The sequence below is a fragment of the Carassius auratus genome, unplaced genomic scaffold (assembly GCF_003368295.1).
Source record: "Carassius auratus strain Wakin unplaced genomic scaffold, ASM336829v1 scaf_tig00036024, whole genome shotgun sequence".
NCBI classification, from domain to species: domain Eukaryota; kingdom Metazoa; phylum Chordata; class Actinopteri; order Cypriniformes; family Cyprinidae; genus Carassius; species Carassius auratus.
Window position 1 is genome coordinate 200,608 of NW_020526280.1, and position 27,916 is coordinate 228,523.

At 36.4% G+C, this 27,916-nt stretch overlaps 1 protein-coding gene across 1 annotated transcript; it reads left to right on the forward strand.

Moving 5' to 3' along the window:
• Positions 1–144: 144 nt before the first annotated feature.
• LOC113082401 (heparan sulfate glucosamine 3-O-sulfotransferase 3A1-like) lies at positions 145–27,791 on the forward strand. The gene is made up of 2 exons (XM_026254059.1): positions 145–958; positions 27,066–27,791. The coding sequence occupies exons 1-2, from the start codon at positions 396–398 to the stop codon at positions 27,685–27,687; spliced, it is 1,185 nt and encodes a 394-aa protein (XP_026109844.1). The 5' UTR covers positions 145–395; the 3' UTR covers positions 27,688–27,791.
• Positions 27,792–27,916: the final 125 nt, after the last annotated feature.

The window sequence follows — 27,916 nt, forward strand, 5'->3', positions numbered from 1 at the left end:
ATCAGAATTTCACAAATCTTTCGAAGCAAATGTTGGATTCAAAAAAAGAAAGAAAGAAAATTAAAGGAAATGTAGCTTTTTGAAATTTTGGTCTCACCATTTTTTTTTTTTTTATACATTTGGATTACAACAAACTATTACATAAATAATTTCAATGAAATCTTCTAACACATTAATTTAAAATTCGCAGCAATCTCTTTCTTAGAAAAGTAAGAGTTTACACAAGACAATGGGGTTTGCATATCCCCGACGGTTTCTGTAACGCGGCGCGTGCGAACTCTAATCCACCTTTGATGCTCTCGAGCTCCAAACTCTGCCTTATTTTTTGATGGCAAGACTGAATAATGCCAGTCTAGCATGGCTGTCTCTACAACTCATGCCATCCCTGGACCGACATGGCATTTAGCCGCGTCTATTCGGACCCTCCGTCCAAGAGCATCTCTAGGACTTTCGCGGTCATGTTGCTGTCTATACTAGCGTCTTTATACTTTCTCCACTGCCTCGCGGAGCGATCCGGGACCTGTATCCCCACGGAGAGAAGAGAAACGGGTCCGGTGGAGGGATTTTACGTCTCGAAACTGAAAGATTTTGAGTCGCTGAAGAGAAAGAGACTTAAGAAATGGACCTCCACGAGACCTCTGGTGATGAGGCGCCACAGCTTAATCCACCGGCTCGGAAGGGTCAGTGAAGAGAATCTTCCTGGACTTGAGGCAAACGTAAAGATGTCGAACTCTTCGGATGTATATTTGGAGCCGGGAGGCTCGTATTTTGATACAGGTAAACTGAGGACGTTAGGTGAGGGCAGTAAGAAGCTGCCTCAGGCAATCATCATCGGCGTGAAAAAAGGTGGAACGCGCGCGCTGCTGGAGTTTCTGCGCGTGCATCCAGATATTCGCGCGGTCGGAGCGGAGCCGCACTTCTTCGACCGTAACTATGACAACGGACTGGACTGGTACAGGTAAGCTACACGTGATCCTTGATGATGATGATGATGATGGTGCCCAGCTACACGACAGTTTGAAAAGGCTTGTTATTATCTATTTTTATTATTATTATTATTATTATCATAATTCATGATTTTTTTTTTTAATCTAATTTAGTTACATGTAATAATTTACTGTATATTATTTTATACAACAACAAAATAATAATAATAATAATAATAAATGAATAAATAATTAGCAGTTGTATGATTATTATTATTTTATTTTGCTGCAGTGCTGGTGAATCGTTTTGTCAATGTGACAAAACACTTGTTTAAAAAAAATCTAAAATAAACGAGTAACAAAAAAAGTTATTTTTTTTTTAAATATATTTAGCATTTAAAGTAACAAATATATGATAATATTAATAACATGTTTATTTTAGTATACGAAAAAACTATTTGTGGGGTTCAAATTCTGTTCATTAAAATAAATGTAAATGTAAATAAATAAATAAATAAAGCAAGTAAAACCATCTCATGATTGAATAATTCTGTATTAACAGTATTAACATTAATGATATAAATGCTTCACACTAATCCCCTGTATCTTTTTTTTCTAACCAATTGGTAGATCAGATTAAAAGTGTAAAAACAGCCCAGATCTGATTTGTGTATTTCCTAATCCATAAAAATAAAAAACCTCAGTGTCATTAGTAAACTATCTCTTGAACCATTTTGGTATTTGGAAAACAAATTAAAGTGAGAACATAAGCTTAAAAGTATATTCCACTACATTATTTAAGGTCAAAATTAGTAATTATAAGAATTAAATAAAAAGTGCAGGAAGCTACTATTAGAAGATTTATAGGGTTCCCTTAAAGGAAAGATAGGCATTTCTATCAAACTTTTTACTTTTTTTTTCTTTTTTCTAATTGTTTCATGATTGTATCAATTTTATAACACACTTACTAAAGAATATAAGAAAAACAGGTTTTGCTTTTATGTATTTGTATATTTTTCTGCATCTGTGGTTAACATATCTTGGGATATTGTTAGAGTTTAACAGCAGCTTGTATTTGCTGCTCAGTTTAAAGTGCCATATCAGACATCACAGCTCTGTTATCAGGAGGGATTACGGCCATAATGAAAGGTTACCTGTCTGTCTCCACAGGTATATTTCACCTACAGATTAGGTCATGCAAAAGTGCAAAGACAAACTTGCCCTAATACCATCTTTCCCACCCTTCTTTTCATCTCTGATGGACTTGGACTTCCTTATACTGAAAGTATACATTAAAAGAAACAAATAAATATAAACAGAAATCCTTTAACTCCTTTAAATCAATGTGCGGTCTCTCTTTTCAGCATCACTCTTTCACACATTCTGTTCATCCTTTGTGCTTTGTTATATATCCATGAGGATCGCATCCATCCATAAGAGTTGTCAGGAGTCTTGGGAATGCGACACAAGGCTCAAAAAACAGTCCTGTTAGTTGTAACTCCCCCTTCCTTTAGAAAGAGAAAGGGCCCTTAATTTTAAAACGACACAATAAAACACAACAACTGCAACACCAATGTTATTTGCTAGTTAGATTACTCGTGCATTTACAGTATGCCTGCTTATACTGCATGTATACTTTTTTTAAACACAGCAAATGCATTTAAAAAGTGCGTCCCATCAGGTAAAATGGACAAAAGGTGCATGGAATAAACTAAGCTGGCATAAATTGTTAAGAAATGTGCTTGAGCTGAAACAACTGTGAAAGGCTGGTCAACTCTCTACAAGACAGGAAAAAATAAAGAAATAAACTAAGCAGCAAATGATTTTCTCTCACCCTCTTTTCTCAAATGAGCTGAAAGACATTTCCTGAATATATATGCACAAGGCGTGACAGTTTGATGGATCTGTGCAAATGTCTTAAAAATAAAGAAAACAAACATAAAATTACTTTTGCGGCATAAATTCTCACCCTTTGTCAAACCCTCTGGGAATAATTGCTTTTCTCCCAAACCTCTGAAGTTATGAATGGGCTCTGTTTTTTCTTCTTTTCTTTCTCTCTCGCTCTCTCTCTCTCTCTCTCCCTGCACTAATCACTGTGTCCAATTTGCCGGAATTATGTGACTCTTTTCAGACTAGGCTGTGAATGTTTAAAACACAGAGACTTCCATCTGCAGGGATGAAGGTCCTTTGTATGTCGTAATGGCTGATACAGAGACTGTGAAGGAATCACACAAATTTGCTTCTCTGTGGGAATATGAAACATGTGTGTGTGTGTGTGTTTTGTCAGTTATTAAGTTGCTCGTGTCCAGTTGGTCGTATTGGTGGTGCAAAAAAATCTGAAGAAAAATCTCACAATGATGCTGTGGTGAGTATTTTTGCTGTACTGTTTTCAGCAGTTTTGTCATAGAACAAAAACTAAATAATTTAAAAGTAATTGTAGTGTTGCAGGACTGCATCTGTGCTACTACAAATATCAGTGTTGTGGTTGCTTGTCAAAACATTACTCACCCATCTGCAGTCAACATTGTAACAGTGAAATCAGACGTGTAGCCAGAACATCTGTGAGATGTAAAACATTATTAAATTATGATTATTGGTATCAGCAGGATTTTTATTTGGGCTTTTTTTTAAATAATTGACAGTTCATCAGCTGAATGTCAGCTTTAAAAAAAAAGTTTCCAATATCCCACTAACATATTTCTAAAAATGTATTAATAAATACACTCAAAAAATGACTCTTGGCTGAACATGATTCTTTCATGGACAGTGGTTCCACATGTTTGTACCATGTTATTTGGACAAGAATAAATCAAGTTATAAGGACATGTCTACTTTTAGTTGAGTTTACTCAGTTTGCTTTAGTTCATCCTCATGAAATATCTGAGTAGAGATAATATGTTTACATCATGTAGAACCATTGTCCATGCAAGTTTAGCCAAAGAGTATAAAAACATTAGCAAGTAAGATAATTTTTCTTTACACATGATGTTAGCTGTTTGCAGTTTAAGGATGTTACTATATGTGTACATCATTCACTAGCACTCTCATTAAAGTTGCTTTTTTTAAATTAAGTATTTTAGACTTTCTTTTAACCAGGTCCTCAACACAACCACAAGCTCCACACTTCACCACAATGGTAACTCGCACCAAATACACCAATATAAAGTCTTTTAAAATGGCAACATAATAGAGCATTAGACATGAAAAAGTCTCCTTATTATCACATTTTACTAAAAACTGCATAAAATAACACTTTATTTCAACATTTTCTCTCCCCATATCCAGTCCTGTGCAAAGCATGATGGGAAGCGTAAACTTATTTTGAAGTACTTGATTGAAACATGTTCTTTCAAAATGAAAACTTTATGTTAAACCAACGAGTGACAGTTTTAAGTCAGTTTAACATGACACAATCATGTTGAAATGAAAAATAGCCAAAATGGCATTAATTCAACATGAATTGTTCAGGGTAAAGTGAACAAAACTGAAAATTCTTTTTTTTGAGTGTACAATTAAGAAATATTGTTTGCAAGGAATCTAATTATCATCAAAACCCAACAAGAATGAAAAATCACCTACCACTGAAACAAACATGAATATTAGGCTTTTTATAAATGAAAAAAAAAAAAAAAAAAACTATTAAATTAGATACATTCGATATGTAACAATTAATCAAACTTTGGTTTTATGTACAGAAGTGAAAAAACTAACAGTGCACTTTATATATTAATAGTAATGAGATCTTTTTCTTTTTTTTGCTGAACTTAAGGTGCGAGAAAAAAAACATATGTGGTTTAGGGTCGCCTCATTCACCTGCTTGCACATCTCACTTGCATGTGCTTTATTGGACTATTCTAAGTTTTTGTACCTGAGCCAGCCTTGGGGCAGGTTGTACTGTAATGTTGTAGTGCTAGGATGACATAAGCCAGCTGGGACATGAGATCACACTGAACAAGAGACCCCTGTGTGTGTGTATAGGCCTTTGATCTGGTTTGGCTAGGGGCATCACTGTGACATGTTCGCTCAAGTTACCGCAAATACACTGAGAAACACTATCATCTCTCTCTCTGCAGTTCTTACTCAGTTTAGTAGAAAGTTAAACAGCATAATTACAATTTTCAAAACACTTCTAATAATGCAGGTATGCTGATCAAATTTCCCTCAAAGCATTTATGACTTTCCCTTGATACCAACGCTGTTACCAGTGTAAAATTGCATGTTATCATGCTCTTTGTCTAAAATGGCCTTTATTTTGTAGTGCAATAAGCCCGTGACTAAAGCTCAAACCAAGTTAAAGCCTTGTGAATTACAGCGAGACACAGAGTAAAATGTGCTTGTTTGTGTATATGTACAGACTTGGGTCACAGAAAGGTTTGGACCTTTATGTAGGTCATGTCTTGAGTTGAGAGGTCAGTAACTGGATCTGTTAAGTGAAGGATTTCAGGAGGGTGAAAATTAACGTCAGGAGTGCAACTGTGAGAGGGAAACTCAAGAGGTCTCTCAACTCTTGTAAAGGGAATGTGTGAGCATGCAATCTGATAGACTATGGTTGGGTACGGCAACTAGCTCATGATGCAATAGACATTGATATATACCCAATTATATATATATATATATATATATATATATATATATATATATATTGATATATATATATTGATTATATATATATTGATATATATATATATATATATATATATATATATATATATATATATATATATATATATGATATATACCCAATGTATCACAATGTATTATATTTACTATATAATATTTTATGAAAGCCATAATACATGCACATGCACACAAACAAGGACAAATACCCCCTTGCAACAAGTGTCATATGACATTCTCTGCAGAACACACATTGTGTTAACCCCCTCAAACACACACTTGCAAACACTCTTAAGCAGCTGATCCCCAGAGCCGTTTGGGGGGCCAGGGCACAGTGCTGGTTGTCAACAGCTGTCTGAAAGGCATTCTGGGAATCCAGCCCCCAGAGGGCACTGCACTGAAGAGAGCGAACAGGTGTAGACTGCTCCCCAGACACCTTCACACTCACACACACACACACACACATACCCGGCTGATGCCATTATCTGGTACGATTCCTTCACAACCTGAACACAGCTCAGCAGGACACATATTTGCAACTTTCGGCACTAAGATGAGAGCAAGTGGGCTTGATAAAGAGCGGGAGATGGGATTGATGATTTGCTTGTTACAGGTGACAGAGAGCAACAAGGGTGGAAGATGTTGGCCATGAGAGTGTGAGAGCGTGCAGACACCGATGGGAATGCAAGGGATCAGTTACTCACAAGTCGGGTGTCACCCCTTGTTTATGTTGTTCGATTTGTGGAAGCTTTGATCCCAAGAAAACCGTTAGGGACTATTTTCAACTACTGCAGAGGAGAGAAAGACACTTAAACATCCAAAAGCTTCATCTACGCCACCTAATGAGACCAGTCTGCAACAAATGATTCATCATTTAGAAGAAAACTTAAGGATAGTTCTAAAAGATTTAAGAGTCATCATTTACCCACCCTCAAGGCATTTCTCCAAAAATACAAAAAAAAAAAAAAAAAGACTCTTTGCAGATGCCTTTAACCAAAAAAAAAAAAAAATATTGTTATAGAAATTCTGCACACAAAACAAGTAAATGTAAGTAAATGACAATAGAATTTTAAAAACCTTAACATATAAACAGAGCATTTTATTCAACAATCTCTCCAGGGCATGTCTGCGAATGTAAATTTTAGTTTATTTGCTCTTGACATTGTGGAAGTACACTGGTTGATGTTTTTGTATATTTTTAAAACAAACTAACCCGGGGGCAGTTCTCAATGTATCAACCGAAGCAACTCAAAACTTTACCACTCTAGAATAACATTGAAAGTGGTAGCAAAGTGTTATCCTGTCATAAAGAAGCTGAAATAGTACACCAGTACTTGGCAGCAGAAGTGCATGTGGGGTTTATGTCTGTGCAGAGCCTGCAGGAACAATGCAAAAGGAGTCTGACAATATAAAGGAGCCGTGGATGCTTGTGAACTAGACCCAACAGCTCTGAATAAAACTACCTACAAAAAACAACAACTACATGCAAGCAAAAGCTGCCGCTTACAGTGAGCCAAAAGACAGTACTTAGAACAGACACAAAGGGAGAGAGGGGTGTTGTGGGTAAATGATGCATGGCAAGAACACATACGTGTTACGTCCTCAATGGGGCGGAATGGTGGAATAAAGCCTCTCCGTCGCATGATGGATTTCACTTTCCCAGCTCACAGGCAACAGCTTTATCACAGGAAAGAGAGACAGCAAATTTTCCACCCAAAGACAGACATGAGAGAGAGAGAAACAGTAAAATAGAGCAGTAGTTCCTATTACCATTCTGAAATAACTGTTGAAATGAGCAAAATCAACACTTTTCCAGCTTGACTGTATTAATTAGTAACATTTATTATTTATCAACTTAATCATCTGGTGAAAATGAAATGCATACCCATTATAAGTACTTATTCCAATCATGAATCCAGCACAAAGGCCTCTTTTAAAATAAATAAGTCTTTTCTTTCATTTTTGGCATACTTTGTTCCTCAGCCACATTTGAAATATTATAGCAGCTCTTGTAAATTATAAGTTTGCACTAGTGTTGATGTGGTTCCTATTGTTAGGTGTTTAACGCTGTGGGTGTTCTGAGAGCTGCCGTGTGAAATGTGTGTGTTATCTTTCCATGTGACCCGTGCTAGCAGTACAAACCAGGCCAGTCCTGTGGTGTCCCTATGCCACTGTGAATCAGAGAGAAAACAAGACAGAGAAAGGGGGAGAGAAAAGTAGAGAAATGCCAAGTGAAAATTTTAATTGTGTATATGTGTGTGTGTGTGTCAGCCCAGTTTAACCCTTTTTCTCTTCTTGTGCACTTCTGCCAGGCCCGTACCAAACAAATAAACACATAGAACAAATCTAATCACGACATAATGCATTGATGGTGCCTTCATATAATATCAGAATTACTGTAATTAAGACGTTCCAAACTGTATAAAACATATAATTCTTTATTTCACAACCTCAAATTGTATTTTTCTACTTCACAGTTTATCATATAAAACAATTAAAATGGCAGCAGCTTCAAAAAATGAATAAAGATATAGCAACCTCTACATTTATTATTAGATTTTATTATAGCTGATATTACCTAATGTGCTTTCTTAGTTCTTCAATATTTTAATAGTGAATATATCTGAGTAATGTATTTTTTTATTATAATTTTTTCCATGTTTGCATGTAGCTGAGGCTTTTATCAAAGTTACTTACAAAAGAGAAACAAATCATTCATCACAGAGGCAACGATATTTGTAGTATGCATTGACAGATTTATAATAAAGATAGATTAGTGAAAAAGTGAAGTGACATGGCATACAGCCCATGAATTCTGAGTGATCCATTCTCAGAATTCATGCTCTGCATTTAACCCATTCACCCACACACAGAGCAGTGAACACACACACACACACTGTGAACACACTCCCGGAGCAGTGGGCAGCCATTTATGCTGCAGCACCCGGGAGCAGTTGGGGGTTCGATGCCTTGCTCAAGGGCACCGCAGTCGTGGTATTGCCAGCCTGAGACTTGAACCCAACCTTAGGAGTCAAACTCTCTAACCACTAGGTCACGACTTCCCCAATTAGAAAACACTGTAATAGAGGTAAAACAAAATACAATAAATCTCTTAATTTACGTTTTTTTTTTTTTTTTTTTTTTTGAAAAGCATTTAAAAAGTTTTTTGTTTTTTTTTACCATTAGGAAAGCCACATACAGATCAGTTTTAATTTGTGTTTAGATTGTACGTATTGAACACATTATATATTCAGCATTAGACAGTATATCAAACAACACAAGTTTGCTAAGTCTGACATCCATAAGTGAAAGTGAAACAGAAAAAGTGAAAAGACAAGACTTGTCATAATCCTGCTGTATTTCCAAATCACATGCAACATAATCCACACTTTGTGCATGTGCTGGTTTTTTTCTTATCCACTCATGTGTTCGTGTTCAATGCATGTTGTTTTGACTTTAGAAATGAATTTGGGAAATCTATCATGTCATTTGCCGTCTAATCCAGTGTAACAGAAACATGCAAGAAGACCCGCGTACACCACAGCCCTTGTAACAGACACTTGAGGGTTGGCATTCTCAGCAAAACTGGGCTGATCTCCTACAAAAACACACAAAACAGAGAAAAATAGAGACGTCTGTGGTAAAGAAAGACATCATACCACACATACAAATGCTAGACTCTTTGTATTAATCCGTATTCTGCGGTAAAAACTCTCAGGTGGCCACAGTCTCTGTAAACATACAAGCACTGTTAAAGACTGCACACTGTGCAAGAAACCACGTTTAAAGTGTTGTCTGAATACCGAATAACCCTTACCACAATACCTATAGATTTATGACACAAAATTAGCGGGTTAAGATGTTCAAACATTCTTTCCTTTGTTCTTCTGCATACATTTCAAGAGATGATCCCTGTTGTGATTTAAATAGACTCATAATTCCCTGAACACTTTTACTGGACATGTTTCAGGAAACAATAGATGTTATTTTGCATATAATTCAGCATTTAGACATATAACATGAGCAGTCTATGTGCTTAGCATATGTTTGTTGAATTCATTCATCCTCTTTATGGATATACGTTCAGCCAGACGTAAGCTCACCCTACTACAGCAAGCAGACAAATCAGTCATCAGGAGAGAGTGACCCGCTCTGGCACCAGAGCAGTGACGAATGAAGCCCGCTGGCAGAGTTTGGCTCTTTTGCATAAAGACAGAGTGTAGGCCGCTGAACGGCTTGTGATGGATACTGTAACCACAGACTCCTCTGACCAGGTCCAGTAATTTAATGAGTCCCAAACTGAACACTTCTATTTGCTAATGGAACCAGCCCTGACTTGCCATTAAACAGTCTGGAGGAACTCTGACAGAACACCGTGTCTAAATGAAGGAGGAGAAGCACTTCTTTATTTGTTTTGCTTTCTTGTTCGTGAAAAAATGAAGCATGTATGGGGCATTTACAAAGTCTAAAACAGTTAAAAAAAATGTATAGACTTTTCCATGATTTTTCCAGTCATTTGAGATGGCTAATAAAAGCTTTATTTAACCCTAACCCTTTATTTAATATAGATCATAGAGTAATTTCTAGCCTAAAAATAAATTATATAGACTATAGAAATGGTCATGACTTTTCCATTACCTTTAAAGATGTTATTAATTTCCATCACATTTCCAGTCACACTTCTGAAATTCCCTGATATTTCCTGGTTTTCCAGGTGTATAATTTCTGCACCACAAACAAAATTGCAATATTTTTTCCCCTACTTTTTTTAATGTAATAACAACATGGGATGTGATTACCTGTTTGTTGAGCAATGGAAGACAGGGGAGTGTTTCTGCATTTTACTTTCAATGAGGCCATAAATATTACCTGACACTTGTAACTTGATTATTTAGCATGAAGTACTGTACACAGCTGCTGGAAAGTTTAGGATCAGTAAGTTTTATTAATGTTTTTGAAACTAGTCTCTTATGCTCACCAAGGCTACATTTATCAGATCAAAATATACAATGAAATCAGTAATATTGTGAATATTATTACAACTTAATATAACAGTTTTCTCTTTTATTATATTTTAAAATGTAATTTATTTCTGTGATGGCAAAGCTGAATTTTCAACAGTCTTCACAAAAATCTTTCAAAAATAATTAGAATATGCTGATTTAGTGCTCAAGAAAAAAAAAAAAAAACCTCATTGGCAACCATATTGTTGTTATAAACTCCTTGCATCTACCAAACTGCATTAGATTGAAATTAATTTCAAATTCCTAATTTGTCCAGCGGAGTCAAACAAAAATCAGACATAAGCCACTAGCCTGTACGACCTCTTCACAACCTCGCCTACAGGCCTTGAACATTTAATAACACTCAGACCGCGCACTAGTATAGTATATCTGTTTCATTCTTTTGAGGGTAAGTGTGACAGCATATTTATAGAGCCTGGACTAATGAGACAGGAAGAGAGTGTTTTTAAGGACATCCCCCAGAAACAGGACACTCTGAGAACTGCGATGCCTCTGAGGTTCTTTAAATCTCTCATTCCTTCATCTTCTTAGGAGACACACCTTTCAGCTACTGTCCCAAGTGATGACGTTTCCACTGTTTCTGGTCAATAAAAGTAGTAAGTACTTGAAAAACATCTTGCTGTTTGAATGTTGACTGCAATTCACTGTACAAATGGTCTCAAAAAGTATTTGGACATTTTAGCCACTTAAAAAAAATTATGAGCATCATTAACAAAATATCAAAATACAACACAATTTCAAACCAAATGGCATTTATTATACAACAAAATTCACTTACACTTTCACTTTGAGAAAAAAAGTTTCAATATATAATGTTATAATATATTTGTATAAATATATATATATATATATATTTTTTTTTAAATAATTAAAAAATAGATCTAAAAAAGAACAGAATATAAAGAGAACTGAGATAAGCTTGAGATTCATTTGTTTTCAGATGTCACTTTCTTTCCTATTTTGTTATCTAATGCACTGAAATGCATTGAAGTGTGGCATGCAAATACAAACACAAACACAAGTATTATTTTAGAAGAAGATGAGGAATCATAAGTCAAAAAAGAATCTGTCATCCACTTGCTGTAAATCATCATGCATTACTGCAGTGCCGAGGATGATCAATTCATGAGGCAACGCACCTTTCTTATCCGAATTAGTTTATCAAATCCACAAAACTCAAGTTATATTTAGCCATAGTCTATACTGGAAGTATACATTACACCACATTTTATCTCATTTTATCCTCATTTTGTTCAGAGCAAGAGACCTTTGGGAAAACAGTTTGGAAGAGTTCTGTACAGAGACACAGAGATTTATGCTCTCTTTTAAAAATCTTTCAGTCAGATCACTTCTGGTTTCCTCCCGGTGTTTACTGTACACAAACAATTCCAGTCTTTACACTATCACTAGAAAACCATTAACCTATTTCTATGGACATGAATGATACCTCAAATCATACAGCTTATTAAAATGTTTCTTTATGTTTATAGTTAAGTGATCAGATATATGATTTATACATGATGAGCTATAAAACAAAAAAACAATTCTCAGACTAGAAGTGACCTGAGCCAAATCCAGAGACTTGACGTGAGTTTTTCTGCTCTATTCCAGTAAGCAACTACCCAGAATACCCTTGCAACACCCTAGAAACCATCCAGAATCCCTTAGTAACAACATACATCACACACCAACATTGAGGCGGCGAGTTTTGCACAGATAAGAAAATCTGTAATACAGATACTTTCATAACCGCTTCATTTCTTTTAACATCTGGACAAATTTAAACCTCTCCTGGGTGTGTGAAGGAAGAAGACTGCTCTGAAAGCACTGTTCAAAAATCTCTAAATGTGCTCAGCCTACACAACTGTGAAACGTAATGATGCGTTGTTAATACTGCTGTGTATTTCATTAGAGAGATAAATAATGTGCTGTGATGGCTGTATTTTTCTGTGCTGATCTCAGAGATGACACATTTGTTTTCATTCAGTTATTCTGTAATAATCATTGGAATCTTTTTAAATCTGATTCTTCTTAATAATATGGACGGCATAGCTGAGCAATGAATTTAATTTACACATGGACTTGAGAAATATAATATCACAGAGGATACATGGTGTGATTCTTTGATGGAAATGTACACACACACACACACACACACACACACACACACTCACTGGCCACTTTATTAGGTACACCTTGCTAGTACCGGGTAGGACCCTCTTTTGCCTTCAGAACTGCCTCAATTCTTCATGGCATAGATTCAACAAGGTTTTGGAAACATGGCTCAGAGATTTTGGTCCATATTGACATGATAGCATCACGCAGTTGCTGCAGATTTGCCGGCTACACATCCATGATGTGAATCTCTTGTTCAACCACATCCCAAAGGTGCTCTATTGGATTGAGATCTGGTGACTGTGGAGGCCATTTGAGTAAAGTGAACTCACTGTCATGTTCAAGAAACCAGTTTGAGATAATTTGAGCTTTGTGACATGGTGCATTATCCTGCTGGAAGTCACCATCAGAAGATGGGTACACTGTAGTCATAAAGGGATGGACATGGTTATTTGAGTTACTGTTGCCTTTTTATGATCTCTTACCAGTCTGCCCATTCTCCTCTGAACTCTGACATCAACAAGGCATTTTCGTCCTCACAACTGCTGCTCTCTGAATATTTTCTCTTTTTCGGACCATTCTCTGTAAACCCTAGAGATGGTTGTGCATGAAAATCCCAGTAGATCAGCAGTTTTTGAAATACTCAGACCAGCATGTCTCCATTCTATGTTCAAAGTGACTTATATCCCATTTCTTCCCCATTCTGATGCTCGGTTTGAACTTCAGCAAGTCGTCTTCACCACATCTAAATGCCTAAATGCATTGAGTTGCTTCCATGTGATTAGCTGTTAAGCGTTTTGTGTTACCAAGCAATTGAAAAGGTGTACCTAATAAAGTGGCTGGTAAATGTAATGTATATATATATATGGATGCTCATGTACCTTTAAAGATACTTTCGCACACTGAAACAAATTCTTATGGAGAACTTCTTTAAACCACAGCACTGAGACTTTTAGAGCAGGCAGAGTGTTGCTTTTCGCATAATTGCCCCAAAAAACTACAATTATGATTTCCTCCAATACACACGCACAAAGTTTTTAATCTACTCACTTGTGCTGCCCCAAACTGTGCATAAATGGCCAACTGCCTCCTCGTGATAGCTAATGTATATGCAAATCAGCCATTATATATAAGATGTTAAATCACCCAGAATATAAATGCAGCTAATATGCATTTTATTCTCTATATTTTTGGTTGTTTATTTATTTTTTTCCTTGAGCGATGCTCAAACAGTGATCCCATCCTCATTATAATCCATTTCAATCTCTAATCGTTCATTTGGTATGTGTGGAGCATTTGTCTTTCAAGCATGGCCTCCTCACTCAATCTCTCTCTCTCTCTCTCTCTCTCCCTCGACTCCCCAAAATTTCACACATTATCTTCCTTCAGCACTCTTCCATTATGCTAATGCATTTTGAGGAACGATTTCATCAGTATGAAAAAATAGAGTAAAATCTCTCTGATTGATTAGGTGAGTTATTATATGGGGATGGCCCACCTCAACACCCCCATATGCCATTATAGATGACACATAGACAACTGTTCATTTAAAATCATGGCCATGAACTGTATGTAGCTTAAAGAGTCTAATATAAGAGTTATTTTTGGAATGAGCACATTAGTTATAAGACAGATAAAGAAGCATGATCATTCACTCTGATGTCAGTTTGCTTTAAAATTACCAGTCTTTTGTTTAACAGGACAGGCTCCATGACCATTAAGCTCGGCAACAATCAAAACTTAAATTCTTCCATTGTTTTTTCTTATTTGCAAAAGTATTTTCAAAACAGCCACCCTATCAAAAACCAATCTTTCCATTTTGTTCCGAGACAAAAGCAGAGTTCTCAATAGGTCTTTTGTTAAAGTCTTACAACAGCATCCTTCAGTAATCCATTCCTCATCTTCTCCTCTTCATTTAAATAGCAGTGCCATACGGAAACCTAACCGTAGTTGACAGCTTTTCACAACACCCTCCGTCACACCTCCTATCAGCAAGCGAACCGTTTCTATTCTGCAGCATGGATTTATCTTGACTGTAGGAAAAAAGGAAGAGGTATTTCAACATGTTTCTATTCTCCAAGGACAGATATATCGGTGTTCACCAAATTCTTTTTCGGTTCTGTTGAATCTGGGTTCGAGCCCAGTCCAACCTCTGCTCAGTTCAGACACCATTACTAACCACAAAGCCTTTCTTCATAGTCTTGCTCATCTCTTCCCCTCTTTTTCAATCTTCCTGCATATTAAACATACTAGCAGAACTGCCACAGATAGCTTCGTTCTTTCATTTTATAGTCACGGTCACATGTACCACATGATTAAGCTGCTGTTGGATGTGAACAAGGTGCATGCAGCTCCATTTCTTTCTTGGGCTATTTACTTAATGGCTAATGAAAAAAAGGCCTCCAAAATGTAAATAGCACATTAACCCACCCCTTTTTTCCCATTTTCTAGCCCTCCTGCCTTTCTTCTAACTCCTCGTTCGGATAAATTACTGTGCTAGAACATTATTACGGGGCACATTACTTATTCTGCCCAATATGTAAGAGGAAAGCAAGATGAAATCCCATCAAAAATTTAAAGCAACAGACTTCTAATAACCTTCTAGATGGCTAACACACACTGCTGGTTGTTTGTTTCTGAAAATGCTATACTGAACAAAGAAATCCTTGTAGAAGGAATAGAAAGTATCTGTAATGTAACTATTTGCATGCTATGAAGGAAGTAACAGTGCTTGCCAGGTGCTTCTGGTAAGCTTAGGTTTATATTTAATTAAATGAATTCATTAGATTAAATACAATTATTCATTTTCCGTGAGCTTTATGTGAGGATCAACATAAACTGACACCGTCTTTGCAGATGATTAAATACATATATGAAAGAAAAGAGTAAGCTTTATTCGGTGTTTTAAATGCATGCAACAAAGAAGACCAACTGTGATTCAGCATGCAAACATTACAACATTTGGTTACAATGTACTTGAGAACTAATGACTTTATAAACCAATCAATGTCATTGATGTCCAACCGTAACCTTATACAAATGTACTGAAATACAAATAAGGATTTAACCATTCTTAGCTGAACTATTCTTCTAGAAATGCATACAGTTCACAAGAAAACTGGAAAGCTCATCTAAATATCTACTAAATACCTTTGCAACATCTACAAAGTCAAGTGTTTGTTTGGGATGCATTGATGTTTATATGGTTAATATGGTTTAAAACAAACCCCTATAAGCAGAATGCTTAAGAAATATCAGTCTAGCGTTGCCTTGCTAGCACTGTAATGAGTTTATTTGAAGCATGGGATAAAAAGGCATTTTTAAACATGCTAATCTGAGCTGAGCAGTCTTTATGATGGCAGGCTGTAGCAGTGCAGGGAAGAGCTGTGAGCGGACTGCTGCGATGTCTCTCGCAGCTTGGCACCATGACAGGCAGAGCAGGATGGGAGTCTTTTGTGTTAGCAGAGCTCAAAATATAAGAGTCTTACGCAAAGAGAGAGAGAACTGATGAGGAACAGAGACTGAGTGAAGAACAGACTCGAGTATAATCACATGGAAAGAGCTCGGGAAGAGGAGCGAGAGAGTGACAGTGAAGTGCAAGTGAGGCTGATGAAAGAGCAGAAATTAAACGAGGGAGAAATAAAGATTATAGCTTACAGTAAGAGAAGAAAAGCTTAAGACAACCAGAGAGGGACTTCGAGAGAGAGAGAAGACTCTGTGTAATCAGCTTTGCTCCTCACTCTTCCATAAAGTGCTTGATGGTTCATCCCTAAGCCTTCACTTTTTTCTTTATCATCTTCCATTTTCCCTACTTTCATCCCTTCCCAGACTGCACTACTCGGCATCTGCCTCCTTTTAGCTCGTAGTTATTGGCCTAAATAGGTCAATAAAAGTGGTGAAGACACCGAAATCTCTGTATTCTGATACAAGAAGGAATTAAACCTCTGGCTCTTGTAGAAATACCATGGCCAGGTCGACCCTGCACAGCTTCAGACTGTTTAAGCAGTTTATTTTGTATTATTTTTATCCAAAATGGGCTGGGTTAAAGTATTATAAACGTTACATTGAAAATAAAGGCTTTGAAACGATTTAAATTGTTCAATTAACACTCTAATTTGACTTATTTTTAGGCCAGACATCACAATTTGCATGCTATCTATTCAAGTTTAGAATTAGCACGTTAAATCATAGTCAGTGAATGTTGAAAAAAGGTGATTGGGTAGCATACTTTTTTTGGTGAATTTTTGAAGTGCGTATCCATGTATGGTTTAGAAAACATCACTATTATTATTGTTCTTCTTTTTTTTTTTTTTTTTGGTTAGGTGCCAGAATATCATAAAGCTGAAGACCCTTGTCTAAATACAGTATGCTTATTTCCCTACTAATATGCAAAAGCAGCATGTAAATAATATGGTATAAAATACTAAAATGACAATCTGAATATGGAAGATATGTCCAGATTGTACTCCTACTACAAACATAAATACTTGTAGAATGTACTTTAAAAGTTCTTCATCAAATGCAGACCAAATACAGAACAATGGCTGCCTTCATAAAGCTGCTGTTTGACGGGATCTCATATTGTGGGAGGACCAGGTGCTGGAACTTGAGTTGGGAATTCCTTTCTGCACGGCATTGGTGGTGTGTGAGTGTTCACCTGTTTGCTGGCCCTGTTTGCATTCACTCAAGTGCACCCCACATTATTATTAAAGTCATATTTATATCAGCTTTTATTACTTCGGTAGCAAACAATAGTGATCCGGGAGTAAATTAGATGTAAATGGTGACATCAGTCTCTAAATTTCGAAGGATTAAAAAAACCACATGATGAATGAGCCCTATGCACTGATTTCACAGCCACAGGGCATTGGTTTCAGAACCGCTGATCCATATTAGACAAACAATGAGAGCGCAATATCTAATTTATAGCCCTGTTACTAGAGCCACGCACAAAAGAGAGGAGAGTTTGAGCACAGAGCAGCTTGTTCATGTCATCGTCACCCAGTTTGAATTATACTGGCTCTGATGATTTTCTCTCTTTGGGAGAACACTGCTCTGCCTCGTCTGGTCCTCCTCACAGAATTAGGAATAGAAATGTTAAAATAACCTTTTTGCATGTTTTAGTCTTGATGAGCTTTTTGTTGCAATGGTCTTTGTACTGACACCAATTTTCTACATGGCTACTCTTTCCTAGTTGTTGACTATAGATTAAAAGAATAATTGAAGCAAGAGTAAAAATTCTGTCATCACTTACTCACCCTAGTGTCATTCAAAACCCATTTGATTTTCTTTCTTCTGTGGAAAATAAAATGACAATTTTTATTGTTAAAATTACAATAAAAATGGGGTCAAAAGCTTTCAAGTTTCAAAAAGAAATCAAAAGCACCATAAAACTATGGACTAAAGACTTTTCATTCAAGTCTTTAAAAGCCCTATAATAGCTTTGGGGAACTTGTAGGAAACCATGTAAATGTAAAGGCCATGTTCAAATCATTCTTCTGAATCAGAGTATAGAGCTGGAACTTTGCATACTGTATCTTCAAACAAAGGGGTCAAAACCCACCGGTCATGATATTAGAGCCCTCCTGAAGAACACATGAAGGGTTAAAATAGAGTAGTGCCTTGAGCACAACTTGAACTAGCAGTCAACGCAAGTTTCTCACCCACAGCGTTGCAACTAACAGGAAGAACTCTGACATGTGGAGCGAATCCTCTGAGCCTCTGTTATAATAGAGAACATATGCAGGCATACTAGAGGTCTGAAAATCATTGAGAAGAAGCAAGTACCTGCAGATTTCACTGCAGGAGTGCCAGACTAATGATACAGTGAGTGTTACCACAGCGTGGCTGCCATATGTGTTGGGTTTTGATCACCTCAGCTGTAGAAGAGACAGAAGAACATAATGTGTTCACAGCATGTGCATGTGTCTCTGGTTCAGCATGGTTTTAGTTTAAGGGTTGAATAAGAAGCAGCATGCATGTGAAAATTTGTGAATATATTTTTGCTAATTAAATCAAATTTGAGTCCTGACAGCAGCACACCATTCACTGTAAAACTGTTAATATTCTATATTGTGCATATGTATGTATGTATGTCATTTCAAAACCTCTACATTCTCAGTCATTGTTTGGAACCAGTGCTGATAAAAACTAAATGAAAGCATTAAAATACAAATAAAAGCTATGTGGAAGAATGAATTAAAATAAACTGAGAAGAATCACTGTTGTGTCAACTATTAGTGTAGGTTAACAGTTATTGAGCTGCATGTACAAAACAATCACTCAATCGAAGCAGTGAACCTAAGGCCTTCTGTTTTGAGCCTGATCAGACAATCTTTATAGATTTTTCCATAGGTCGACATATTGCAGCAAATCTAACAAGGAACTGACCTTTCAGTCCAAGATATTCTGCTCCAGCAAAATAATCCAGGGACTTTACATTTCAGGAACTACCAGACCAGTCCAAGTCCAAGTCACTGAGCAAAAACAAAGATATTTGCACTAAAGATATTTGTTCTGTAATTATATTTAGATATAGCTATAACAATTTATATCTTTACTCTCTATGTGTATACAGTATACACACATGGACCTCATTAATAACGCTAAGGAGTTAAAGACCTAATATATATCTTCAGTAAGAACTGTGAAATCAAGCAGCCCATTGCTGCTGATGGAGTCATTTATGTTTTGCAGGTCAAGTTTCTTTGTTATTTTTTCCCTCATGTGGTTCTTACTGAGGGATTTTTAATAGGTCTGGAGGAACAGACGTCTAATCGTCCCTAGCTTCCTCCTGCGGGATCGTATCCAAGCCTGGCAGAAAGAATGAACCTGGCACAAAATCATTGCCTCTTAACGGAAGGCTTAAATGGAAGAGGATATGGTGAAGAATAGGCCTTTTAAAGCTAACTAACCTCCACACAGCTCAGCAATCGAACACACAGACATTTTTTTCCCCCATACACTTCTCAGTGCTGATTCTAAACATAAACATATGGTGTCCAGCAAGTGGAACTGAGATTAAATTAAACGATTTCACTTGACCAATCACTTGATGTACCTCACAGATACAGGTTTACTAAAATAGCTGTTCCAATCACGTTCCTGCACATACAGTAGATGCTGGAAGAACCAAAGTGGTAGGCTACACTTGAGTATTAAGCTAATCTCCAGGTAATACAAAGCCTCAAAAATGAGCTTGGCATTCAGTTTAGGTGTTTTATCACTCAAGCTCTTGCTGAAAAAGAATACAGAGAATGTGTAAGAAAAAGATAAGAGAGAGTGAGTGAGAGAGAGAGGCCTTTACTCTTCTTTAAGAGTAATCTTGCGGCTGTACGTGGTGTCTGTGACTCACTGCAACTCAGAAACAAGTGGGTCATTACATTAAAAAGTAATGCAGATGCCATGTTGAAGTGTAGTTTCAAACTTGATGCTTGTCATGTCTTTGTAATTGTTTGTGAATTATTATTACTGCGTGAAAATGGTTTCAAAGTTAATACTTATATAGAAACACACACACAAACACATTATGTTTACATAAATGTGACCCTGGACCACAAAACCAGTCATAAGGGTATGTTCCAAAATGCGAATTAACAGCTGAATAATTAAGCTTTCCATTGATGTAGGATTTGTTAGGATCGGACTATATTTGACCAAGATACAACTATTTTAAAATCTGCAATCTGAGGGTGCAAAAAAATCGTAATATTGAGAAAATCAACTTTGAAGTTGTCCAAATGAAGTTCTTAGCAATGCATATTACTAATCAACAATAAATATCTAGGTTAGAAATTTACAAAATATCTTCACAGAACATGATCTTTACTTAATATCCTAATGATTTTTAGCATTTTAACTTCAGTTTGATTAAATACAATGCTGTTTATGAATATAAAAGAAAAATTCTATAATTTTGACTCATACAATGTATTTTGGGCTATTGCTACAAATATACCCCAAGCAACTTAAGTATGGTTTTGTGGTCCAGGTTCACAAATGTGTGTGTATTTTTTATTTATTTTTATTTTATGATAATTCCAAAAAATTAAGACTTTGTTGAACTTTGACTTTGTTTTTTAAGGCTAAATATAATTAAAAAGAATAAAAGCAACTATAGTTTTGCCACAAAATTATTATTATTATTGTATTAAAAATTACAATTAAATATTGTATTAAGACATAATTTATAATTGATATTACAATTTCATTATATATTTTAAATCTCTGATTAAATTCTGTGCAAAAAGTTCTTAATTCTTAATCACAAAGGATGAAATCACAGTAATTTATATGATTATTTTGGAAATGGAAGGACTAGTGCAGTGCAATGGATTGTGGCATACGGTTTTCCAAACAGTGCTGTATGCTGCTCATTTTGGAAAAAAAATTGGGTATTCCATGCATACTGTACAGACCATACTTACTATATACTACAGCAATATTAGGAGCAGCATGTTAAAATGCTATCCCGAACATAACCCTACACACACACACACACACACACAAACACTTCGACAGTCCTTCAGTGGCACACACTCACACTAATGCGTGAACTGTTCTCTAGTAACCCGTCTGTTTCAGGGATGGCAGCGGGGTGAGGGATCAGGACTATAAATCCACAAATGTCTTCAGCCACACTCAGCTCATTTCAAGCATTCACTTTTCAATCCACAGCCCAGTTTAGCTGCCAAGAGGATCAGAGGAGCGGTCAGGGTTTTCCCTCAAAGCAAATGCAACATTAAAGTTTCCCATCTCGTAACGGAAGGCCATAAAAAGGGGAAGACTTGGTTCAGAATATCTGTGTGTGTGTGTGTGGCATTTAACTGGTGGAATGTAAAAGCATGTTCATCCTCTGATGGCACAGATTATGTTTTTTCTGTCTTTCATTCCAGCCCATCTTTTTTCTACATTTAGAGAGGGTGAATTATTCACAAGAATGTTGCCACAGAGATACTGCTTATTTTTCCTCTCTTACACAATAAACTTGGGAGTTACTCGAGGCACAGAGAGACAGAGATAGAGGAAGCTGTGCTGTGTTTAAAATGTTGCTGATATATTTATAAGAGCAGACTGTAAAGCTAACTCTATAAAAATGTTACTAAATTGCACAAAGGCAGTTGCTGAAAGGAAAAAAACACACCACAATAACAGCCTACCACACTTGCTGTCGAAAGATTAATTTGTTTTTAATAAGGCAAAAAATTTTTTTATTATTTATATTTTTCGTAAACATACTAAGTGTATTTCTGGCTTCCCCATCAATTTGTTATAGTAAGAGTGGAGCGACTCACAGTGAAAAATGTTTCTATCAGCGTACATTTTCCCCTGCACTGACCTTTGGTTTGAAAAAAGTACAGTCCGTGAGTGAGTGAGTGAGTGAGTGAGTGAGTGAGTGTGTGTGTGTGTGTGTGTGTGTGTGTGTGTGTACATTCTTGAATGTCAAAATGTAAAGTAATTTTAAAATGTAATGTATTTATTTAAATTATATATATTTACATAGAAGTAAAACAAAATATGCTTTTTAAATAGTTTTTTATATAAAGTGTAAAAATGTATGATTATTATTTATTATAAAATATTTTATGATTTATTATTACTTAAGATTTTATTATTTATTTTAGTATTTTTCAAGCAGCTTCAATTTTTGTTAAATGATATCTAATTTTAATATGTAAACCAAAAAAAAATGAAATATTTTATATTTTTATTTCAATAATCATTATTTAAAAATAAATATTTTATATTATTAATTTATTTTAAATAATAGTGACATGGACTCTGATGCAAAGTGGTTTTGTATCATCACTCTTACAATATTACAGAAGCATGTACATTATTTCAAGTATTAGAAAGCTACTTATAAAATAGGATGATATGAACTATTGATTTTATTACAATTATTTTAGCCTGTGAAATGACTGTAGAAACTAGTATGACTATGTAGGAGATGGTCAGTTATGTCATTTAGCAGTCATTATGTACAAATACTTGACTGCAGAATGCTGTGATCGACCAATCAGAATCAAGAATTCCAGAGACCTGTGCAATGGTAATGACACAATGACTTCTGTCACTCTAATGCAATCTGAATTGCTTCAACAGTTTGTTTTCACAGCAAAATGCACATGCTCTCTTAATTAGATGACCTTCTTGAGTGTACAACAAGATATTTGTTGAAAAGTGAGGTGAGAAACACCACAAAAGATGAGTCTACTCTGGCACTAAATCGCTCAAATGACAAATAACAAAAGCTCTCACACAAACACACATCGCACGCAATAACAGCTTTTCTGTGGCCTTTCTCAGCAGCCAGAGCTTTCTTGATGGCTGAGTGATCTCAGAGACAAAGGCAGACAGTTGTAGTTAATTCAGGTTATTTCAAAACACACCGACGGCACAGACTGTGGCGGTCGTTGTAAATCACAGACACACTCCTTTAACCTCCAATGGAGTTCAGCTGTGAGAAAAAGAGAAAGAACGAGAAAAAGAGACTGTCTGGCCAAAGGCTAGAAATACTGAGTCAATTAGATGACAATTATCTGCTCTGGATGCCAGCATGGAGTGGTGGGAGATATTTATGGGTGTTTTACCTCTCTACAGGGAGTCATGAATCTACGGCGGTGTGGCCCCGTACCCCTGTGCTTTTTTGTGATTACTGCCCGTTTGACTCGCCATGGCCCCTGTCTGCCCCTCTACATCACACTTGTGCTACAGCAGACAAATGTCAATCTGGTCTGATATAAACAGAGATGCTGGGCAGCAGTTCATTTGGATTGAACACAAATGTAGCAGAATGTTTTAAGAAAAGGTTAAATGAATTTGTGTAATCTGCCACAGTGCCTTTTCAAAAGAGATTTTTAAGCAATTTAGGTCAACATTTTTTCATGCAGCCTTCAATAAATTATTATTATTATTATTTTTTATCTTGATTTAGGACATGAATTTCACATCAAGATCCAATATACACATCATCTTGTTTGCTAGTAGTAAAATATATATAAATATATATATGTATATATATATATATATATATATATATATATATATATATATATATATAATACTAAAATTTAAAATTACATTTTCATAATTTAACCCACATGTTGTCCTATCTGGTATTAACTTTCTTTTTTCATGTGGAGAACAAAATTCAGTGTTATTTTATTATCGTTGTGATACTACTATAGTTTTTGTATTAATATTGTAAATCAAATTTTATTTATATATTTTTCATTTTAATTTGAGATCTTATAATTTTTTTATGTCTTTATTATTTATATTCATTTTATTTCAGTTTTAGTTTTAGCTATTTTAGGACATTTTTTTTTTTTTTGTAAACTATAATAATCCTGTCACAGATGAACTATGTTTCCCTCCAATGAGTGGGTAATTTGACCACATTATTGGGTCTGTGTTCTGAACAAAAAAAATACAAATAAAATCAGTCTAAATTAAGTATTAAACTGAAGCAGATTTGACTCAAACTAAATCATTAACATCACTGCTTCTCTAAGGAAGTATGCCATAATACTTTTATCATCCTTTCTGCATTGATTTTAATTGCAACAACACTGAAAAATGACATTCAGAATTTCTTTTTGTGTTTCACGGTAGAAACTTTTGGACCAAACTGTTCCTTTAAAGTATGCTGTCTGAAAATGTAACAAAGCATTTGGCTGATATTCTTCAGTTGGATCGATTTGTAGGACTCTGCAATGAACCGGATGTGTTTAATGGCTTAAGCTTTCTGTCTGTATTAAATGACTAAATGTGTGTACAGGGAGTCATATACTTACAGCGTGAAGAAGACATCAAACATTGCTCCGAAAGGACTGTAAATCATTTGTGCTTGGAGGCAAAGCTACTTCAAGTGTTACATCATTTGCGCCGCCAATAACCATCTGTTAGAGAAAGCCTCACTTTCCCTTACACCAGCGCCCTCCCTTTTATACTGTCCCTCAGAGAACGCAAAGCTGTGAAAGCTGTCCATGTTCTCTCTTCTCTTTCGCTCTGTCTTCCCACATCTCCCTTTTCCCTCTCTCTCGCTGATATCATTTGAGACTTACAAGCACACAAGAGTTTGTTTAACTTTTAAACTCTCTATGGGCTCTAATGTCTGAGAAATGGCCTTGTGCTGTGACAGAAAGAAGATTTAACCTGACCGCTTGTCTGTTTCAAACAGTCTCATCCCAAAAGAAGATCTGTCTTTTTGTACTCATATTTAAAAGGTTAGTGCACCCTAAAAGTAATATTTTGTCATCATTTATTAACCTGAATGAATTTCTTAATTCCTTAGAACACATGCATGGAGAAGGTTAGCAGTCTTAGGGGTTGTTCAAACAGAATGCACGTTTCTATTCCAATCTGCTACTTTTCCAATGTTTTTCTATGTAAACACACACTAGATGGACATGTAGGATCGTTGTGCTTGCGTCTTTTGCAGCATCTCACACATGAGCACCTCGTTTTAAAAGAGTTTCCACTTTTACACACAGCGACGCTCATCAATTTTATTCCCAAAACAGTGGACTAATCATTTGTTGCATTTTATTTTGACTCAAAGACGTGTTCTGTGTGAGCAGCCCCTTAGGTGTTCTTTTCTTTATAACGAAAGAATGAAACAGAAACAGAAAGATACCGGTGAGCTAGTAGAGACAAAAATAAAGGTGGTGGGGTGGTGTTTTTTTTTTTTGTTTGTTTAATTATTTAAAACACCCCATGAATTATATATTTTCACTTTTTTTTTTTTTTTTTTTTTGGTTTTATAATGTACTGTAACTTTATGACATATTTAACAACATTTAGTAATGCATTTACGTAGTACAATGAACCTGTCAAACAGAATATACAGATGCATGCTATAATTGATGAAATGATTAAACAAATGCACTGATCTCATATTAACATGCAAATATATATATATGTAAAATGATGTGGTTAAACCTCCTGGATGATAACCTCTGCGAGTTCAAACCTCACTAGATGGAAGTGTTCCTTGAACTATCAGCGTTGTTGCATGAGCAAGACACTTTACCCCAGGTTATTTTTCGGGGGCTGATCCTCTTAAAAGCAAAAGTCACTTAAAACATCATCTGAACAAGTAATTAGTACGCAAAAGTTTTGTTTTGTGTCACATCACCAGTTTAATTTGTGCTCCAGAGACTACTTCCATCTGTGGGAGTGCTGCAAACCCGACTCAATCAGCAAGCTGTGGTGTTCACTTGAGCGAAACGGCCCAGCTGCACAAAACATAAACACTCGCGGCAACATGCTGGACAGACGCTGGGCTCTTGTTTTCATCAGGAGGCATGAATCTGTGGTGGCATGTGACATAAAGTACAGCTGGCAATGAAAAATAAGGCACCTGAAAGGCTATCTACAGCCACTGACCCCCTGGCCCACTAATGTCATTACGGCCCATAAACCGCTATCGGGGTTGAGGGAGGCCATTTGATCAGGGCCTAAACCCCCCAATGGAGTCAGATAAATAATTTAGGGATCCATTCTGCACTTGGGTTGAATTTGAAGTAAACAGGCCTTGTGAGGCTCTAAATGGTGGAGTGGAGAGCTGTAAATCATTAAACCACTGCTTTTATCCTCTTTGGTTCAGGTCAGTGTCCTGAAGGCAGTGGGAGGAGAGAGTGAGAGCGGCATGGACAAACAGATTAGACTCGTTTCTTCCTTTTCTAGATACAACAGAGCTATAGAAGGCAAAACAGAAAAAGAAGAAAAGTTTTACAAGTTATATATGGAAACAAAATGACGGCTATTTTTCTTAATGGAGGACTATCTTGAAAGTCAGCATGAGCAGTTGCTTATTTTGGTGTTTTTTTTGTCAGATATGCTGTCTTTTTGCAGCTTTGCTCAATAATTTGTCTTGTCATTAACTCCGCTACAAAAGAAACCTATGTTATAGGAAAGAGGGTTTAGGGTCATGTGATGTTGGGGTCAGAGTTTGATGGTCTAATGGAGACTCAATTGGCATGAAGAGCCTCTGAGAAAGCATTCATCCTCTCAGAAATCAACAACAATGAGGTCAACTATGAGAACAACTCTGAGTGTTTGATGCTGGTTTGGAGCGAGAGCAAAAAGTTTTAGATACAGTTTGCCAGTTGAACTCCTGACATACTGATATAGATAATGCATCATTAACAAATAAAAATATAATAAAATAAATAAAATTATTTATTTCCTTGTTTTCTTTCAAAAAAATCTTACCCCAAATTTTTTGAATGGTAGTGTAGTGGTAGTGGTAGTGGTAATGGTAGTATCATGGTTTCCACAAAAATATTAGGTACAATTTGCCTATATGTACTGTGGCTCTGGCAAATGACTGCAACTAAAATCATATGAACTCTTCTTTATCATTCTCTCTCCATAGGGACCTGATGCCTAAAACCCTGGAAGGCCAGATCACCATGGAGAAAACACCAAGCTACTTTGTGACCCACGAGGCTCCGGCCCGGATCTACGCCATGTCCCGCGACACCAAACTGATCGTGGTGGTCCGGGACCCCGTCACACGAGCCATCTCTGACTACACGCAGACACTGTCCAAGAAGCCTGACATTCCTACTTTTGAGAGCCTGACGTTCAAAAACAGGACTACAGGGTTGATCGACACCTCGTGGAGCGCCATTCAGATCGGCATCTATGCCAAACACCTGGACAACTGGCTGCAGTTCTTCCCCATGAGCCAGATCCTGTTCGTGAGCGGAGAGCGGCTGATCAGTGACCCGGCCGGAGAGCTGGGCCGTGTGCAGGACTTTTTGGGGCTCAAGAGGATCATCACAGACAAACACTTCTACTTCAACCAGACCAAGGGCTTCCCTTGTCTCAAAAAGGCAGAGGGCAGCAGCAAGCCCCATTGCCTGGGTAAGACCAAAGGGCGGACCCATCCAAATATTAACCCTGAGGTTGTGCAGAGACTTAGAGACTTCTACAGGCCTTTCAACATGAAGTTCTACCAGATGACTGGCAGGAAATTTGGATGGGATGACTGATAGTGAACAGTGAAATAGATCCTGGATTTGGGAGAAACAATTATACTGTGACCTCACAAGCAAAAAAAATAATAAAATCTAACTATTATATCCCCAAAAGTGGTCCAATCCGGTTGTGGAAAATTACAGTAAAATCCACATACTGTACAACTCGATTAGTTACAGAACACTATGAACAAATGTCAGAAACAGGAGTTAACATTGCTATTACTGTTCCAGATTCTATTTA